We start from the raw sequence: 21,522 nt of genomic DNA on the forward strand, positions 1-21,522 counted from the left end.
TCGACTATATAAATTCTTAGTCGGGGACTAAGAACCGGCCTCGAACCATTATTGTTTATTCTAATATTCGAAAGTATGTAGCTACATTATTGATACCTGCAACTTATCTATGACTTAAACTCATTGTCATTTTGCTTTAGGTCAAACGTCCCATCTCCCCCTCTGGAAGACTTACCTCCCTGCTCGTCCAGCATAACCAGTGTCCTGATGCCAGCATCTTTGCTCTGAAAGCCAGATAGAGAGGAGAAGGTGGGGGAGGGGGAAAAAAAGAGGAGCCATCAATAAAGAGAATGGTGACAACTGACAGAATCAGTCAGTGGCTTTGGTAAGAAATGTGTCAACTTCAGCCTAATACAGCCTTATCTCTCCCCTCATTCACTGAGCACATCCGATAGGGGTACTCGTGGGTTAAGTGCAAGGGAACTTTGATGGCAGTGAGATTGTTATCAAGGAGAGAGGTGGTTCTTGGACACTTTCCACAGGGATTCTGGCCATTGTAATCATTGTAAACCTCTTATAAGGTGACATAAGGTGGCAGTTCACATAATGCCTTTTTTGAGCAACACTTTCTGTAAAACGGTTAACATTTCCACATGTCATCTCCAATGTGTATTAAATGATAACATTTGTAAATCATAGCATGATCCTCTGAGTATCCCACATTGATTACAGTATACTGGCTCTACAGTCCAACCCAATCCATTCATCCCGATCCCTGGAATCCATTTTTATCATTTCCCTTTAGTGCTTAACATGATGAAGGAACAAATGAGACTACAGTATCTCCCTCCCCTGACTAGAGGATGAGGGCTGGTATTGATTAGAAGGTCAAAGGTCATTTGGCCACTAAGCCTAAATGCAAGAAACATGGAAAATGGCCACTGCAGGGGTTAACAGTATTAACGCTGACACCAAAAGTAAAATTTAAATGAAAACCGCGCCATCGGTTCACATTGTACAAATGGCACAATAACGTGCCAATAAGAAAGTATCCCCTTTTATCTCTTCAGTGCGCTTAACATTTGACTGCACAAGACTCGAGACCTTACTCAGCATTTGTTAGAGTTCTATTGTGTTATTGTTGCTACGCAATATTTTCTTATTTTTGTAAAATGTAAAAACAGCCAACTGCTGTCGGTGTGTGAATGGGTGAATGTTAAACGCTTTGGGTAGAGGCACTATAGACAGGCAGACCATTTATTTGAAGACATAGTATACAGTAATCTGTTTTAAGAACCAATTCCCTGGGCAAGGTTTAAAATACATTTGGTGACTCTGTGTGAGTGGGTTCAGTGGGTTCAGCTCTGGCCTGGAGGCACTCGGGCTGTGTGTTGTTCAAGCCCATTTACTCAAAGCCCATGTCCCAGGGGAAAGATTAAAACACTCTTAGCCCATTCAATCTGGGAACGCATCTCTGTCATTTTAGATTTCTTTGGCTATTCATAAATAGCAAGCTCATAGCACGGCACCGAGTGCCGCGCTATGAGCTTGTAGATCTGCTATTTTTGAAAAATCTTGAACATTTTGTGCAAATCTTTGAATATACTGTATATTCAACAAATGTCTTCTAAATCATTATATATTTAGAAGACTTCTAAATCATTTTCATTCTAATAGACAGACAAATAGAATGCGGTGGAAACAATCTCTGGCAGAGGTGAAAATAATCCATACTACTTGTATGTTATTATACCAGCTCAGTGGTCTTTCTTGTGGTTAGAGTGTCCGCCCTGAGATTGGGAGGTCGGGGGTTAAATCCCCAGCCGAGTCACACCAGAGACTATTAAAAAAATGGGATCCAATGCCTTTCTGCTTGGTACTCAGCATCAAGGGTTGGATTGGGTGTGAGTCCCTGTGACATACTCGTGTCATGTCCAGGGGGTGTACAGTACTCTCTGTACAGTACTTGCACATCATGGCTGGTGTATGCACTGTACCACAGCAACAGGAGATAAGCTCCTGAACTATGGACCACACAAGGCTACTTATTACATTATGTGGTTAAAAATAAACCATAATAGTGGCCCGGACCGCTGGCCTTGCGGTCCGGGCACCTATAGGCTCATAAGTAGCCTGACACCGCGGGTTCGAGTTCCGTTCCCGGCGACGGTCTTTGCTGCATGTCTCTCCCCATCTCTCTCCCCCAGTTTCCTGTCCATCTCTACTACAAACTATAAATAAAGGCAGAAAAATACCCCAAAAATATTTAAAAAAAAATAAAAATAAACCATAATGTCCTCAAGCACATTGTATCACCGTAAAACACCGTAAAATATTGTGTCTGAGAAAGATATGGCACCAGGCCCGGCTAGATAGGCATAAGATTAGACTGTACACACACACACACGAGTCAGTGCATAGTCTGCACACAAGCTCACACGAGCTCACACGCACACGCACACAAGCGCAAGCACACGCACACACACACGTGTCATTACCTCTGCATCCTCAGCACTTTGAGAGCCAAAGGAGGAAGAGAGAGGAGCAACAAGGAGTCTCTAGTGTGTAAATTATTCGCCTCGTTCCAACAGGAATCCCTGAGTACTTCCAAATCTCTCCCTGGGGGAACCTCCCAGTAACAATCAACCCGCCATCCCATGCAGGACCAGTGATGCAGGGCCTCACACTTATTTAAATCAGATGGATGCTTTGGTATTCCTGACTTTACGAGGTACAGGAGCTGGGTAGAGGCGGCTTGTGTCTGTTTATCTCAGAGGTTAGTTTTAACTTCATGAACCCTAGCATCCCTATTCTGGGGCATTTGAAAATATTTTGAAAATAGCAGGCAGTGTGTGTGGAAATAGCAGGTCTACCTGATATTTTCATCAAAGAGATTTGGTGTAGAGGGAAAACAGGAGTGGACCTCTACACCAAAGTGAGAAGTATAGAGCCCAGGGAGACCCCGGTCAACAAAGTATAGTGATTATGGCCCATACTTCGCTGTATGACCGTGTCGCTCGACACAGAAGTGTTAACGGGACTCAATGGAGTATACAGTATTAGTCCCTTAGAATGTGTTGTTATTTTATTAAGATCTTTGTTACTGATGTGTGCTGAGGGCTGGTGGGTGACTACTTAAATAATTTTCAGACAACAAAGGGCTTTAACAGCAGCACTGCTTGTACTGCATCCAGCAGCTTCCTTACATACAAGCATCCCTGCTGTTCCTGTTCACAGTAGGACAGTAGTCCTGTTTTTTTTTGTGCAATATTAAGAATAATATTCTGGGTAGTTCCTAATTAAGTAATCGTGTAACTTCCAATGAAAATCTGGGTAAACACCTATCACCTACAGTGTCTGCCTAATGCCTATCAGTGCATTTAGACAGGCCCTTAATGTGAATACTCACTGTGAGACTTTTTCAAGTATGTTATTACATTTATATTTATTTTGTCATTATTAAATACAACCCGAATTCTGATCAAAACTAAACCAGGTTCCGACCAATTAAGTCAAACGTCTGTGTCTCTCTCTCTCTCTCTCTCTCTCTCTCTCTCTCTCTCTCTCTCTCTCTCTCTCTCTCTCTCTCTCTCTCTCTCCTTCTTTATTCACACCATCCTCCATTTCCTCCTTCCTTCCACATTTCCACCTCCGCCCGACAATCCCCTCTTTGTCTCACCCAGAGGTGTTGTTATTCTCCTCTTCGTATTTTCCACCCCCTCACTCTTTCTCTCACTCACGTCTTTTCAAATCTATCGGTCCCATCGGTGTGGCAGTAAAACCGTCTTCCTCTCCCCCTATCCCTTCCATCTGTGATCCCTTCCTGGCCTGTGGTATTGTAGTACCAGGGAGGTGCCGTGCAGTCAGACGATCAATATGACCTTGAGACATGCACTGGGAGCTGGTTCGGCATGGCACGGCGTGGCTCGCCAGGGCGCGGCACGGCACGGCACAGCACGGCTGCTTTCTTCCACATATTCTTGTTTCATTGATCGTCTTTGATTCCATCCTTACCTAGATCTGTTTATTTTTTCATTTGTTTATTTGTAGTTCTGTTCTCTATTCTCTGTCTGTCTGCCTGATTTCAACCTGAATGTGTCTGGTTCTCTCTGTCTACCCCCCAACCACCACCACCTCTCTCTCTGTATGTCCTGTTATTCTCCACCCTGTCTCTTTGTACTTTCTGTGATTCTCTACATTTCTCTCTTTCTCTCTTTCTTTGCTTCTATTTTCCTCTCTCCTTCTCTCTCCACCTAGTATGTATTAACAGTCCAGTCAGGGACTGCTTGATTATTCCAGCTTGATTTCAGCACTCATGCCTCACCTGTCTATATTTTGTACGACTACAGCATGCTAATGATGCTACTTGAAGCACTTCTTTATACTTCATACGTCGTAAGACAGTGAAAATAGACGATCTACAAGCTCACAACGCATTGCATTGAAATGTGTTGTGAGCTTGTACTGTATGCTATTTTGTCTATTTTTTTGGTTTTTCAAAGAACCTTCTTGAAAGAAGAAGGTTTTTTTCAAGCTTGTTACAGTAGCTTGAAAACCAATTCAAAAAGAGAGTTATTATCATACACAATTATGTATTCATAATTCAAATTCAGAATTGACAAGGTAATCATCTTTCCTGTCCTGCTGCTTTGAGAGTAGCCCTGAAAATGTGATCATGTTTACTTCATGTATATTGCAAAAGTTACTTCAAAAGATACCACGCATCAGACCTTCCATGTCTGCTTATTGTCATTATCTGTATATTATATTCATGTATTTACAACTTCTTACGGGTCCGTGCAGCAGAACTATGTATTCTAAAATAACAAGGGACTTGCATTGTTCTGTCTGTACCAGGCCAGCCTCAGTACTGTTCTGAACAGGAAGCAAATGTACAGCAGTGCCCTCGTATGTGTCATACATGTTTGTGCTCTGCTGCCCTCTGAAGCAGCTATTGTCTGGTTCTACTTTACATGGCTTTCTTTGTTGATGGTGGGGACATGAGAAACCTTGAATAGTGCACGTCACTGTACTATAATATAGTACAGTGACGTGCACTATTTAAGTATGGTAATGTCTCATTACTGCCTCATCACTGTAACTCTTAAACAGATTGATGACTATACCTCAGTAAAAATGTTCTATTGCCGTCTTAGGAAAAACAAAGATTACATGAATGTTTATCCCAAGTGTGTTATTAAATATGTATACACATTACAGAAGATTCAGTCTGTATATTATTATTATTATTATTATTATAAGAATAGTGGATATGCTATCCTTTTTATTTTCTCCAAGACAGTTATAAATGTGTATATTGAAGAAATATACCCACTAAAGTGGTGTGAAAGGGATATACTGCTGTGTTGTGGACACATAAGGGTCCATTTGTATTTGACACTGTACAGATTTGACAGTGTAGACTAACATCATAAAAGTGTTATGGGGTTTTCTTACCTCTTCCACCAGTTGTAGCATACGGCGAGTGCTCTCCAGTGACTGTGGAGAAAGCAGACAAGATAACAGATGAGAACCAGTAGGACTTACACAGTTTACAGGACAAGTACACAATACAACACACCATTGAAGAAGTCAAATATTTCTTTAACACGCTTAGAGGAATTGTTTTGAAAACCATGTGATTTTAAGGGTGTGATACGTAGAGAGAGAGTGCGTGCGTGCGTGTGTGTGTGTGTGTGTGTGTGTGTGTGTGTGTGTGTGTGTGTGTGTGTGTGTGTGTGTGTGTGTGTGTGTGTGTGTGTGTGTGTGTGTGTGTTTTTTTGTGGGTACCACATCTATGTGGACTTGGAGCTTGATGAGAGCTTGATGAGATTGAACAATCAGTATCCAAGGATCAACCAATGTTTATGGATATTAACTCAACATGAGCTCCTACAATCAAGTTGTTGTTGTCAGTTACAGTTTGTCTCCACGATTGGATATTTTTATACTGTATTATTATATTTGCCTAATTTATTGAATATTACTGTAAGATCTAAGATAATTGACTTCAAAGGTAAAGTGTTAGAACCTCTTTTGACTCTAAATCGTTGCCTAGCCATTAGCGCTACCATGAAATAATCACATTCTCGTAATAAACTATTTCATGGCTGGGAGCCTTTCTGTGTAGGTTAATGAATTGTGCACACTGGATTTTAACTGTGGCTGTGTGGTCAAAGGCAAAGGACAGTGGAGGAATTGACAGCCTGAATTATACTTGCCGTGCATCATGTCGCACACCGAAAATAGCCCATCTACAAGCTTATAATGTGTCACAGTGTGACATGTTGTAAGCTTGTAGATCGTCTATATTCCGTGTGCGACACCAGCACGCAACTAAGTATAAGAACTGGCATAAGATGTATAGCACACAGCCTTTAATCAATAATGTCACAGATTCGGTTCAATCTCTCTTGTTCTCCACCTCCTATTCCTCCTCGTCCTCCTCCTTGCCTCTTGTTTCCCTCATTCCTCTCCCACCGCACTTCTCTCCACCTCCCACTTCCCTCTCATCATCTCATACACTGTTATTTCTTTTATCCCCTTGAAGCTGAGTGACCAGCCTTTCACCCCACTGACATTGCAGTTGCAGCTCGATGCACTTCCATCCCAGACGGCCTGTGTGACTTGCAGCGCGTTCCCTCGCTACGCTTTGTTCACCATTTCTGTACATCTAATTCAGTACCGCACAAAAGAAACTGGTATTGTAATGCCGCCATTTTATGCCTGCCCCATGTTTGCATGTCTTCCAGCGTGCCGAGCACGCTTGTGTGTGTGTGTGTGTGTGTGTGTGTGTGTGTGTGTGTGTGTTTAATATTCTGCTCAGCTGTGTCAGTGTGAGTCATTTTGTGATTCCAGAGGGTGTGAACTGATCTGCTCCTGGCTAGCAATGAGTCTGTCTGTCTGTATCTGTCTCTCGCTCTTTGTGTGTGTCTCTCTCTCTCTCTCCCTTTTTTTTACCCTTTCACCCTCTCAGACATACACATACATACATACTGTACATACAGTATTAAATATTGCAGTACAGTTATATAAGTTCAGATGCAGGTAGATTCTCTCTCCACTTAACACACACGCATGCATGCATCCACACGAATGCATGCACACACGCGTGCACACACACACACGCACACACACGCACACGCACACACGCTAGCTACAGTAATAGCCATAACTTTTATTCAGAGGCAGCAGCTAATGTGATGATGTTGTATAATTTTCATTGTTATGCAGGTCAGAATTGAAGAGCTCAATGCTCATCGTTCAAATAAACAAGAAATTTTTTGGGGGTGTCACAGTCCTCTCCTCAACCCTTGGCTGTTTGTGTTAGTTTCTGGACTTTTAGTTCCCTTTGCTGTTTTTATTCCCTGGTTGGTTTAAAGTGTTAGGCATGTTTACCCAATTGTTCACTTGTTAGTTTCTGTAACTTATTCAGTATGTTCTCTGTATTAGTCTTGTTATTCTGTTATTTGATCCCTGTGTTTGTTGCGTATCTTATTTCGTAGTCAAATTGTAGTTGTTTCCTGTCTGCCCATGTTGTTGTCACCTGTGTTGTCTCACCTGGCCCTGTGATTAGTTAACCCTAGTCACGTGTATCCTATCTGAAAGAGCTGTAACAATTAATGCTTTCCTCTTCTGTTAGGGAAATTTGTTTGTTATTATTATACTTTAGTTGAAATGTTCTGCGTCAGTCGTGTGACAACAGTAAGGTACTATACTATTCTTCTGTTGATAGAAATATTAAGTGAAAATGTTTTATATGCTCTGTAGTCTTTCTGTGACTTATTTTATCCACATATCTTATCAGTGTTTGCATCACTTTTGGGCTGCTTTATCACTTTATTTGATTTGTCACGGTGTTCTGGGATTGTATTATGAAAATGAAAATGATATGATTTGGGAAATGAAGTATAGACATTTGAGGTGTTAAATGTGGAGGATGTCACTGTTACATTTACTGTAGCTGTAGAAAACCACCAGCTAGTATTAGACACGCAGTCTACTTTATTGTACATACATTTAAAATGGAATATCAAGATGTTAAATATGGTTGCTGTCGGGCAGAAACCTTGTATCTCCATATTTAATATTTTTAATGTTCTTATTTCATAAATTAATGCCCTATTTTTTCTTCGTCGTATGACTGTCACACAAAAGTAAGGAAAATAGCTAACCTACAGTACAAGCTCACAACGTGTCTCATGGTCTCATCATGTTGTGAGCTTGTTTCCACCCGACGTTTCCACCTTACCCCTGTCATTCTTTATCTGTAGCATTCTCTGTGATGTTCATGTGTTTGTTGCTTTTTGCACTGTAAAGTGCAAAGGATGAGTATCCATGTCTGCATGCATTTCCACATGTATGCATCTGTGTTTCTATTTATTAAGTACTGTATGTACAGTATGTATGTAAAGTATATGCATGTATGTATGTATCTGTGTGCGCGTGTGCATATTGTCGCTGTCGAGCAGAAACCTCCGATCTCCATATTGACCCTTTTTTTTATCATAAAGTATTAAAGCTGTACATCATCGTACAAGAGTGTCACGCAAAAGTAGTGAAAATAGCGCCACTCTTGCATTGCGACTTGTTGTGAACACATAGATCTGCTATTGTTGGCCCACCAAAAAATGGGGGGGGGCTTTAAAGTCTGTGTGAGTTTCATGAATATTGAACCAATGAAAAGTATTAATAGATTTGTCTAAATAGTAACTAGATTGGATCCATTGGAGCATTATTTTTTAACAGTTTTGGACATACAGCAACAGTGTGTGTGAGTGTGTGTGTGTGTGTGTGTGTGTGTGTGTGTGTGTGTGTGTGTGTGTGTGTGTGTGTGTGTGTGTGTGTGTGTGCGTGCGTGCGTGCGTGCGTGCGTGCGTGCGTGCGTGCGTGCGTGTGTGTGTGTGTGTGTGTGTGTGTGTGTGTGTGTGTGTGTGTGTGTGTGTGTGTGTGTGTGTGTGTGTGTGTGTGCGCGCGCGCGCACAAAACACAGTAGTATCAGATCTAAAGAACATGATGTTCTCACCTCATCACCCAGCTGGTCGGCGCGTTGCTGCATATCCGACAGCTCATTGCGCATGTCCAAATCTTCTGCCATGGCTGCTGGATGTGGGGAGTGGAGCTGGTCTCCAACAGGGATGAGAAGAAGATCCTAGTGGGAATCCGGGGAGGACTGTAGGGGGAAGAACAAATATTTTTAGTGCACGCTGGCCACACAAATGGTGGGTGACATTCGCGATGTACTGGATATAGTCATGTCCAGTTTATTGTTACAAAGATATGTGTGAAAACCCCTTGTCAACACCCTGTCAACTGGTCGGAATGGGTAGGCTCAAAGTTAAAAATCCTCTTTACACCAAACCAGAAGTTTTAGAGCTATAGCCATGGTGTCATCAAAACCAGTCAGGTTCATCCTGCGGTCTACCTGTTAGGAGATATCATGTGTGCAAAGTTGTCATTTTGGTCAGAGGGTGCATGAGGGTGCCTGAGGAAAGCTCATGGGTTCACGCAAATGGTTAATGTTCATCCGCAAGGAAGCATGCATGTGTTCAGTATATTGGACGGCAATCTGCACAGGATGTTGAAATATCATGTGTGCAAGTGGCTACTTTGGCTTAAGGGTGACACTAGAGACAAGGCCATGTAGTGACCAAAATCAGCAGGGTTCATGCTCCGGGTAACATGAAGGTGCACAGCAAATTGCGTAGCAATCCAATGCGTACTTTTCAAGATTTCGTTGGGGACCAAATGTAACAAAACAAAAACATACAGTATATACAGTATAAATAGTGATGCTGGCCCGTAGTTTAGGATTAGTTGCAGTGTTATCTTGAAAAAAATAATAATTTGCATACCACTCAAATTGAATGTATGCAACAAAGCTTGTATGTAATACGAAATATTTGAAGCCATATTTAAACCCACGACAATTTCCCACCACATGATACTGTATGCTGCATAGTTTCTGGCTATCACGCGATAAGAAACTAGACATAGTGCTCAGTAGAGCACAGACCTCCACCAAGGTGACAGTTTGTTGAAAGCGAGCGGGGCCCTTGGTCATTACTATTGAGGGTTGGTGAATTCTACTCACAGCAAAGGTGTCTACAGGGACACTGCAAGTAAAAAAGGTGAATATGAATACAAGAAAAACTGAGATGACTCATTTTGGAAGTGCTGTCAGCTTGGCTTCTGCTTTTATAATGGGAAGATTAGCAAGCAGCAGCACTCGCAGAGCTTGTTTGTGTGGGAGTGAAGGGGGAGAGAGCAGGCGCTTGATGTTTGCAGAGGAATGCCAGTCTCACACGACCCAGACGAGTGACTGGGATTTTGGAGGCTTAGTGACAGAGACATAAACAGCCCGTTGGCCCTGTAGCCACAATCCTCCATTAAAGTAGCCATGTTTCACCTGTTTCAATCAAAAATGGGCCCTGCCCTCGCCAGAAGGCATCCAACTGACATGCAAGAATTGAACAACTCAGCCACTTTATAGTCACAAGCTGTGGTTAATATACAATATGTACATACAAGTTACAACACTGGACATCACTTCAAAGCTAACCGCCAGCTTTAACCACATGAACAGACAGAATCAGACCTCTGTCACATCTCAGAATTCTGATTTGACACGTGACAGAAACTGTTCATCATGGTATCACCTTGGTGACAGAATGTGCTGTCGTGTTGATTTTCTGCCCATATCTAGAGACACGCAGCAACATATGCTGGTCACATCCTCAGTGCATATGTACAGGATATGAGGCCATTTAATTTTTTACTGCCAAGGCAATATTACCAGCATGTCATGGTTTGAATGGTAAATGTGTCCCTCGGTTGTGCATGTATGAAACCATCTGCCCTTCGTTGACTCGTGGGACAGATTGTGTGTGTGTGTACACAGACATATAACGTGGGATACTAAAATTAAATGCAAATTCAGTAAGCCATGGCCTTGAAGCACCAGGACGGGCTTTAAAGATTTAAGGCCACATGAGGATTCTGAATTAATTTGGTGAAACTGTGTGAAGGTTGTGGCAGTTGCACGGGGTCATTCGAATTGTGTACAGTTGGAGTCAGAACTTTATTGTCACATCACAGATTTACAGGTGTAAAGAAGTGTGTGGAATTATTTTATTATTATATCATTATTATTATTATTATAGGAAACATCTGAGATATGTACATACATATAACATAAACAAGTGGCAGGTATGTAAATGAGGTTACAGCTAAGGTGCAAGTTAAAAAAGAAAGCAGCAGGTGCAATAAATGAGGTACCGTATAGTCTTGCATTTTATGAGGTAAATAAAAAAGAAAAACACAGAAAAACACATTGGTAGGTCCACACAGGAAGGTAGTCCACAAACTCCACATAAGGTAAAATCCACGTGTGTAGTGTGTACAAACACACATGTTTGTGTGTACAAACACGTGTTTGTAACATGTCTGATACAAACACAAAGTTATCATACATAGTCAAATCCTTAATTTACACACACTGGCATGACTGGAAATGGAACAAAATCCCTACTACGACATGCTGTCTTTCAGAGATGATGTATGATGGAACAACAGTGAAACCACAACAGTTCTCGTTGTTTCACTGGAACTTAACCACTTTCAACCCGGTGCCCTGATCGAAATGTCTTTATACAGGTCAAATGTCCAAAAATGTTCACAACACAACACATTACCACGCGATGTGAGTTTGCAGCTCGGCTATATTCGCTATTCGTTGCACAACAAAGTATATAGGGCTTAAGTGGTTGAGAGACTGCTATGTTTATCCACAGCATGTATTCTGTCCCTGCAGCCCATACTGAGATATCTGTCACTGATCTCTCTCTCTCTCTGTCCTCTTTCTCTCTCTATGGCCTCCGTCTCATCTTTCTTTGCTCTTTCTCTCTCTTCTCGCCTATCTTTCAGTCCCTATTCCTCTCGCTCCACTGCATCATTTCAAATTGGCGCGGCCATGTTGGGTTATATAAATCTTCCAGAGAACAGTGTTCAGACACAACGCAGTGTGTCCCTTTAATGTTAGAATCCAGTCGGATTCCAAACAAACTTCATAACGAGTTACTTAAGCAAGACAAAGCTCCCCTGTCCGTCCCCCCGTCCAATTACATAACCAAATTAGGCAATTAATGTTTAGCACACAAAAATGTTTTTCCTTCTTCTTTCAAACATCTCATTTACATTTTAAGCATTTTGCATCTTAGCTACTCTAAAGACTGGCTGTATTTAAATCCTCCAGTTTAAGCTCTTAAAGTTCATTGCCGGGTTATTCAACGCGCCACACACACACACACACACAGGAAAACGATTAAGACTTATTACATAAGTGAATCAATCAGTGAATGTTTTAGGCTGCGGATTTTATGATTCTTTCATAACTTGCAATGGGGTTAGGGTCAGAATTAATTTGTAATTTGGTCTAGAATTACAGTTAGTGGAGACCATATTTCTTGGTGAAACATTATACACCATGGTACAATATGTTTAACATTAAGATTTGTGAGATTCATTCAACAGCACCAGGGCCGCAGTGTCTTAGGAGGTAGAGCGGTCACCTCCATCAAGTGTCCTTGGGTAACACACTGAACCCTAACTCAGTGGTTCCATTTCAGGCCGTGACCCCCAAAAATAATCGTATTTATTTTGAACTGGGGACCCCCCCCACCGGGTCCGCGGACAAATACATATCATTTTGTGTGGTCCTTGAAAGTTTGAGAACCACTGATATTACAGCAACATAATGAAAATAACTGTTAGGATTTAGAAGACGTTTGTAGAATCCTAGAAGCAAAGATTTGAGTTAAAAATGTTTGCTTTAAAAAACGTATATATTCCAAGATTTGCACAAATTTGCAGATCTACAAGCTTGTAGCGCAGCACTCGCACACTACACATGTTGCTTCCATTTAATTTACCTTCAACCGTCTTGGTAGTGTCTGCTTAGGGTTGCATGTGTCATAAAATGTTCTGTACCACCGCAATGCATTGTAAGATAACAAAGTCTGTTTTTGAAAACAATGGTAAAAGTTATATTGGTTGTTGGTCACCCGTCTCTCTTCTGCAGTGCAGGTAATCCGGTTAAGATTGGCAGGAAGGTGTCAAGCACTGTAGAGGAGGAGGGGTGTTTGTTCATGCTTTATCGTGTTTGGTATTATATCAATAGTCTTGTGAAGGAATTGGCGCCTGGTGTAATTTGTATTGGTTGTAAATCGTGGTAATTGTGTGGATAATTCATGGGGTTCTTTGGGTTAATTGATTACCAATTACAGGTCATTTTCTCTTGGTAGAATCCACCTGTTATAAAGGGCAGGTTGTAATGTGCTGAGGTTTAGTTTATGTTGGGCTTGGGCTAGCAAGCAGACAACACGCAGGGAGAGCTGGCAGATAGGGCCCTTTGTGGAAATGTTAAGCCAAGTCTTGAGTGTTTGGGAACCAAATGTTTTAGCTTTTTGAAGTATTATTTTTGCCCGGGCTGCACTGTACATGATATCACCCTGCATAGACTGGTGATTCTTTTTAGGTAAATAAATATACAAAACCCAAATTTATTCTTTCCTGTTCTTGGAGCCTTGACTGTTTGGCCAACTCTTATTTGTCATTCAACCACTTGAATCCCAGCTTCAATATTCTGAAGGGGAACATTAGCCACATAGCAGATCTACAAGCTCACAACACATTGAGTTGCAACATGTTGTGAGCTCGTAGATCAGCTATTTTTGGCAAAGAGATTTGATTTAGAAAAAGTAAGTAAGTAAGTAAACTCATGTCTAGTTTAGTGGAAGATTTATATAACCCAACATGGCCGCAACGATTTGAAATGATGCAGGGGAGCGAGAGGAATAGGGTCTGAAGTCTAGAGGATTTAAGTGATTAAAATGGGCACAATGATTGTCAACATCATAGGTTCTGTACTATGTGGATTATATCGGCCTACTCGGATCCAGTAAATTCATACATTTATTTATTTAAAGAACAAAGGCGAGCCGACTGCATCTTAGAGTTAAAAGGGTGACATTAATACAGTTATTTATTTATTCATTCATTCTGTTAACACAGAACAGAATGATCCATCCTGAAAACCAGCTCAGATTTTTAGAGGTGTTATTCACATATCAGTTCACAAGGAGTCTCTTAGAATGTGACAAACACCAAGAAAGTTAAAAAATCTAATGCACAGGCATTTCAACTCAGCAGGGTTCTAAACATGTGGTTAAATGCTGGATGATCTCAACCAACAGAATGTGAAATACTATGCGATTAGTGCTGCAGCTATTGATTCTTTTTGTAGCAATTATTCTATCGATTACCTTTTCTTTTCATTGAACAATTGAGAAGCCAGTTTTTTTTTCCATCCAAATCGACGTTTTGAAAACATTACGTACAATAGTGTTGCACGATAGTGCCTCTCAAAAGTAGCGAAAATAGACGATCTACAAGCTCACAATGCGTTGCAGCGTGAAGCATTGTAAGCTTGTAGACCGGCTATTTTTGGAAATGTTTGGACATTTTGATGATCAATATTATAAATAGATTTTGTATGATTAAATCGATTAGTTCAATTAACTGTTGCACCCTTATATGTAATGTACAACGGCTTTGGTTGTCGTAATCTTTTAACATTTATTGACATGGTTGACTTTAACCCACAGTAAATTACGAGCAAGGCTGCTTCAGTGTCTTTGCTCAATGGTATTTCCATAAGACACATGTGGACTGAAGACTGAAGAAGTCCCTACGACTCTACCACAGCATACCTGACACATGTAAGCCAAATACTTTCTACCTACCGTTCCTATTTTGAGCATTACCAATCATTTCAATATTTTCAGAAGTTTCAGAAATATTGGGTCAAGATTGTCTATTTTTGCTATTCATCAAACAATGGTGTATACCGCTTAAGTGGTTAACGTTTCAGTAACTGTATAGTTTATAGTAGCCAATTTGTGTGTAGTGTCATGTACTGTAATCCTATTACATTAATCTCAGTTACTCAGATTATTGTAATGGGATACTCAGCTTTAAGGATAATGTACATTATATCCATGAGAATGAGAGATAGTCTGCAGTGACAATATGTTAGCCTGGAAACCAGACGAATCTACCGTTGCAAAAAATAAATAGCCCTCGGCAGATTTGGTCTGGCACCACTCAGTTGTGTTTGGATTTCACTCCCCCCGAAGTAGTGAGGGACTAATCAGGGCCCAGTATGCAAATATGGGGTGGGTTTATCACCAGAGGCATTTTTTTAAATTTGCATGTTGCATTGTAAAACAGGTCAGACAGAATGAATCCGTTCATTTACTGATTTACTTGTTTGTTTGCTTCTGACATCTGTCACACAGCTGTCTTCCTGCGGCCCTGTTAGAAACATTTGCGATTATGCACCAGCGTGTACACACACACACACACACATCCAAACCCTACTAAATCTACAAGATCTTGTAGATTGGCTATTCAGTGTGCGCGCAAAAAGTATACATCAGCATAACTACATCCCTAACCCCTAAATGCTTAATCCTAACAACAATCTTTTCCTAATTGATCCCCGAACAAGTAAGACGCGCAAATGCGGGAAGCGAACGCAGCTCGAAAATAACATAGCAAGAATAAATCTAAAACGGTCCTCAAACTAAGGTGTTCTCAACTTGCCATCCGGCGTGAAATATGCACAAATGACATGGAATTCTTAAGATATCCCAATAGATGAACTCGTCTAGATGCTTTTAGATGTGTTATTTTTGACTGTAGCTGCTATATTTCTCTCAGAGGAGTGTAATTAGTCACCCAGGGGCAGGCGGATTTCAGCCACACTGTTGCACTCTGAGATCTGTCAGCAGCCAATGAGAGTGTGAGTCACATGGGGGCGCGGCTGCACACAGGCAGTGCACACAATACTGCACACAGACAGACACACAACCCGAGCACGGTTTCATAGGAAGCTCCACTTGCGCGCGCCTCCTTCCGCTGCGTTCGCAATAATATTAAACCATAAAACAACCTTTTATCTTGTGAGGAACAGGAAAATCGTCCTCACACTGTCTATTTCTCACCCTCAAAAGTATAGTAATAAAAGTACACATACACACACACCCCCACTGCTCCTGTATGTACTGCATATCACCAGATAGCCTACTTTACAATATAACAGGAGACGGAATCCATTGTGACTTATTTCCGAGTTGCACAGACCTGAAACCAAGTAGTATTGGAGATGCTCAGAGGACACACACACACACACACACACACACACACACACACACACACACACACACACACACACACACACACACACACACACACACACACACACACACACACACACACACACACACGCACGCACACGCCTATCCACGTATTCTTTATTACATCCGTTTTGTGCCAAGGACCTCTGGAGAATGAGGTTGGCCGAGCAGCCACTTGACTTAATTTATAGCGCTAGAAAACACGCTGTAAACCGTAGTTTATGGCTTACACGGCAGTTATTACAGCTTCCAAAGCAATTAACAGGAGAAAGATGCCAACACGGCACACTCCTGAGGTGATATTTGGCGGAGAGCATTAATGGCCTTATAAGGTTATCCTGGGTGAAAAGCGGCAGTTAATATTGGCATGGAATTTCACTCTGTACAAATGACTACAGCATCCATCCGTCCATCTTCCTGTAATTAATCGAATCGGCCTCCTATCTATCCTCCTGCCCGTTCACCCATCCATCATCCATCCATTCGCCCATCCATCCATCAATCAGTCCTTCTAGTGCCTCCAGAGTCCTATGACAGATCAATCACCAGCAGCACAATAAAACATATCGTCTCTGCCGGGTGGAAACCTTGCATGTCCAAAGCTGTTACTTTTCAAGAAAAAAAAAATCTGTGTTCCAGTGTGGTTATTATTTAGTCACAAGCTCTTGTTAATACTTTTCATTTGTTCATTATTTAATAAAACCCACAAACACACTAAAAAATAAGACGCTCTGCAAGCTAACACCGCGGAAACAGCGCATTGTTGAGCTTGTAGATCGGCTCAATTCGTAACTTTTGCCCCAACACTGTCACACAACGAAGTAGGGCATTCATTTGTGAAATAACAAAAAAGTTGAAATATGGAGATAAAAGGTTTCTGCCTGACAGCAACGATATGAACATGTTTCTCATTTCCACTGGGCTCTCATTCCCCTGAAGGCTGGCATATATCAACCAACCACACTCATACCACATGAGGTTTACCCACCCCCACCTTTCATCATCTCTCTTTTTTTCATCCTTCTGTCTTTCCCTCTTTCTCTTTCTTTCTCTCTCGGCTCTCCATCCATCCATCCATCCATCCATGGGATGGATTGGGTTTGATTTTGGGGGGATCCACGGCACGCCTCTACTTTTGACATGCCCCCTCTGGTCATTCATTTTTATTGCCGGTGGAGATATGTTTTATCCCTGCTATTTTATGTATGAAGATTGTATGTTTCTTTTTTTATGCCTTTATTGATAGGATAGTAGTCTGACAGGAAATGGGGAGAGAAATTGGAAGTGACATGTAGCAAAGGCCATCGGGATCGGGACTCGAATCCACAACGTCAGGCTACTTTGGAGATTTCTGGACCGCTATGCCAGCGGTCCAGGCCATACGGTTACCGAAATGTTTACAAATCAAACCATCATTCTACCCATCCACCCACCCATCCATCCCTCCCCATCTGACAAACACCCTCACAGGGAAAACAACCAGCAAACAAATGACAAAATGAGATCAGTGATGAGACTTTGATGCAGTGAAGCTGTAAATCGATCATGTTTTGGCTGCCTGTTAGCTTCTCTATCCACTATTGTAGTGTAATGTCAAAACCTTGCTTCAATTACAGTACATTCTGTCTGGGGAAATGCAGATCCCAACACTTTCGATCGGAAATACTAAAGTAAAAGACTTGAGTATTTAAACTCAGGCAACACAAGTTACACAACCCCGCCATTTTTAACCACTCAAGCCATATTTCATACTGCAATTTATTACTAAAATGGTGGAGCTCAAGCTCACAACCGTTAGGTTCTGACACGTTGTGAGCCTGTAGGTTGTGTCACGCTCACACACCTAGGGATGGAATGTAGGACCCAAAATGCAGAAAACAGCCACTGGAAACAAGGAACAAACTTAAATAGTCTTTACTTAGAAACTCAGGTACACCTCAAAGGTCAAACTTCAAAACATAGAAATACTCTTGAAAACAGAAACCCGAGCAGGAACAAAGCACAGGGCAGCAAACGAACAGATGACAATAATACAGCAACCTGACACTTCACAGAACACTCATTAAATACACTTCCAAGTCCAATTAAACAACAGTCTACAGCTGGGTTACCCAGGTGGAACCAGTCTCTCAATCAGGGCCACACAGAGAGGGTAGGGGTGAGCAGGAGCAGAGTCACAACAGGGCAGTGACAGGGGCAGATTGTGACAGGTTGGCTATTTTCGCTATTTTCGACCTCCCCAAAAATGATACACACATCCCCCCTCAGGGGTGGGTCTGGTTGTAATGGATACATAAGGATGTGTTCAGGAAAGTTTCACGGTATGGAAGGTTCTGGGGAAGTAGCCGATCTACGTGCTCACAAACAAGAATGCTAAGAAAACCATCAAGTGCTACAAATTAACTGTAGGTCAGCAAGTGAACATCAAACTTAGCATCTACAGTAAATAACATACTATCTAAATACCATACTCAGCATCTGGGAACAACCAGTGCGCCCCCTCCATGTAAATTCTGTAGATTCCTTCTGACACACTGACCACCCACGCTAACCACCACCACTCACAAATGCACGTGTGTGCTCGCGCACATGCACACGCACACACACACACACACACACACACACACACACACACGTACACACACACAGACACACACACACACACACACACACAAACACACACACACACACACACACACACAGTACCAGCAGGAACCCCAAGTGACGTGAGGCAGGATAATAACGTAACAACAACACACATTACACAACACAAGTCAACACATGGCTGCCAGCTCCACTAGTGTGTCTCTCTCTCAGTTTAAGAGCTAACATTAACTGCATCCCACTGGTCCACTCCTCAGAGAATGACTTTGAGATGCTGTAGACTCCATCACTAATTCATCTGGCTTGACTGTAACCACCCATGCATGACTTCACACGTACTTGGACAACCAGAGGATCACACTGCAAGTGTGGTTGTAACCAGTCTACTTCAATAAGACAAAGACACATCAAAGGCTCCTGTGTCACCGTCTAGTCAATACAGTTAACCTCAACCTTAGTTCTGGTGACCTTTTCGTTGCATTCCTCTCCTCGTCCACAGGGGTTATTCAGCAGGGCAGTGAAAGGGAACGGTGTATCCCTGAACCCTCTACAGTATATCCCTTGACCGAATTTGCAGTTAAAGATTAACCCCTTTAACCCTGGCGTCCCTATTTTAGGCATATGATTATAGTTAAACCTTTCTAAAAATGTTCAAATATTTTCCAAATTTCGTGTTACATTACCTACCTTGTGTTACATTACCTACCCATCTACATGACCAATCTTAACTAACACACACTCTTAATGACACTCTTAAAGACTAGGCAAGCTTAGTTAAGCCGGACCCGGAATGGAAATGGATTGTTTCTAGACCAGCTTCCATTGTTATCACACACTTTTTGATCCTATGATAGCCTGGAGGGACAATTGGCTAGTTTGTTGTTAGGCCAACCGTGTAACTTTGTGTGATGCTGTCAGTCTATGCATCTGTGATGGTTTAGGGAACACTCAGGCACACGTGTTTCAACAATAGGGAGTCGGCTACCAAACCAATCAATCAATAGATGACACAGACTTGTATTGGCTGGGTCCGGCAAAAATAGAGTATATAGAAATATACGTGCATTGTACTGTCCAGAAGTGAAGTATGTATGTAAATTAAGTATGTATTCATAAGCCATAGGCTGAGGAATATAGACTGCTCATTAGTCCTGTACTCTGTGCATGTCCAAGGCACCAATACTATGTTATTAAAATCATATGAATATCATGCTTCCCAGTTCCCACATGAAGAAGACAAAAATGTTTCATTCTTCTGTCAAGCCAATCATTAATTCATAGTTTCAGAAATGTATTACCAGGCAGTACGAAGCAGTTTCTCAGGCTCAATAGGACAAACATGGAAAGAGCAGAGAGGAAGTAAAATAGAGGAATGTGATATCTGTTTCATCATTAAGCAACCCGTTACCACTGGCTGCCACGGCTGCCAGCGGCTGGGTGAAGACCTAACATGTCCTCTGTATTTAGATACAACAATGCCTTAGACCTGCCATCATAATCCAGGACAGGTGTTGAAGTGTACTTGGCAGCAACTACAGCTACTGCTGCCAAGTAGTCCATGAAATGTCCTGTCCTTATTGAGCCCTTCAGTGATGCTTGCAAAAACTCGCAAGCACCTCGGTCCTGACCGCATGGCCGTCATGCCAATGATGATGGTGAAGCACATCTTGTATTATTGCTTAATGAATCGTTTAATCGTTACGTGGGGAAAATGCCAAACAAAATATCTTTGTACATGAAAAAGAACACGTCAATGACAGAAGGGCCAGCAAATGGGGAGCTTACTGTACAGCTCCACCATTAATATTCTGCTGCACCAGTGCAAAGACCAAACCTGAAGTGTGGGTCAACATTCAGCTCAGTGCCCTCGTGGTTATAGAGTGTCAGTGCCCTGAGACTGGGAAGTCGGGGTTCAATCCCTGGCGGAGTCATACCAAAGATTATAGAAATGGATTCACACTCAGCACCAAGGGTTTGACTCAGGGTAAATCCCTGTGACATACTAGCATCATGTCCAGGGAGAGTACTTGTACTGTCCATCAAGCTGCCTCGTGCTAAGGGAACAGGAGGAGGCTGCCGACCACGATGTTTGCTACTTATTCAGCTGTGATAGTATTGTAGAAATCACTATGCTATAGGAGGATCTAGTAGATTAAATTCTATATAAAAAAGAAGAGGACTAGATACACCTAAATAAAAAGCATCTTGTGGATCCTGTTGAATCTTATACAGATTTGCAGCAATGCCCACCATATTTAGTCAGGGAGTTAAGGTGTGTGTGTGTGTGGGGGGAGGGGGGGGGGGGTTGCCACAAGATACAGAATAAAAACAGAATGTTCTTGTCACTTGTAAGATGAAATAATAATGGACTATTAAAGCTTGGATCAGAAACTTTCAGATTGGAACCATTAATATCTTTCTCAAGGGGATGGCAATAAAAAACATCTGGTTTTACAAAAAGGGGGGAGATTTTTCAGTATGAAAAACAAGCGCTTCTGTGTCTCAGCATGCATCCGTTTCTGGAGTAGTTACAGAGAGCTGCTATCTCTTGCTGAAAAGTAAAGAAAAATCATATCTATCTTACAGGCTAAGAGCTCATGTATTATATTGTTTGATGTGACAGATATTGCATCTTCAGCTATTATAATTGTTTTCACATATAGTAAAGGTAATTTTGCGATAATACTGAACAGCGTTCAAATTGCTGAGTGGGTCGTTTAAA

General features: G+C 41.7%; 1 protein-coding gene across 1 annotated transcript in view; it reads right to left on the minus strand.

Annotated features, from left to right (window-relative positions):
- The window catches only part of snap25a (synaptosome associated protein 25a), a 45,317-nt gene that overhangs the window by 13,502 nt on the left and 10,293 nt on the right, over positions 1 to 21,522 (minus strand). Inside the window, exons 2-4 of the mRNA XM_080454125.1 lie at positions 8,966 to 9,112; positions 5,398 to 5,439; positions 176 to 224 (exon numbers count right to left, since the gene is read on the minus strand). Of these exons, the coding sequence (XP_080310251.1) occupies positions 176 to 224; positions 5,398 to 5,439; positions 8,966 to 9,037 (163 nt within the window). The 5' untranslated portion in view covers positions 9,038 to 9,112. The remainder of the gene's footprint in view (positions 1 to 175; positions 225 to 5,397; positions 5,440 to 8,965; positions 9,113 to 21,522) is intronic.

This window comes from Gymnoscopelus braueri (genome assembly GCF_963280865.1).
Source record: "Gymnoscopelus braueri genome assembly, chromosome: 16".
Classification (NCBI taxonomy): Eukaryota; Metazoa; Chordata; class Actinopteri; order Myctophiformes; family Myctophidae; genus Gymnoscopelus; species Gymnoscopelus braueri.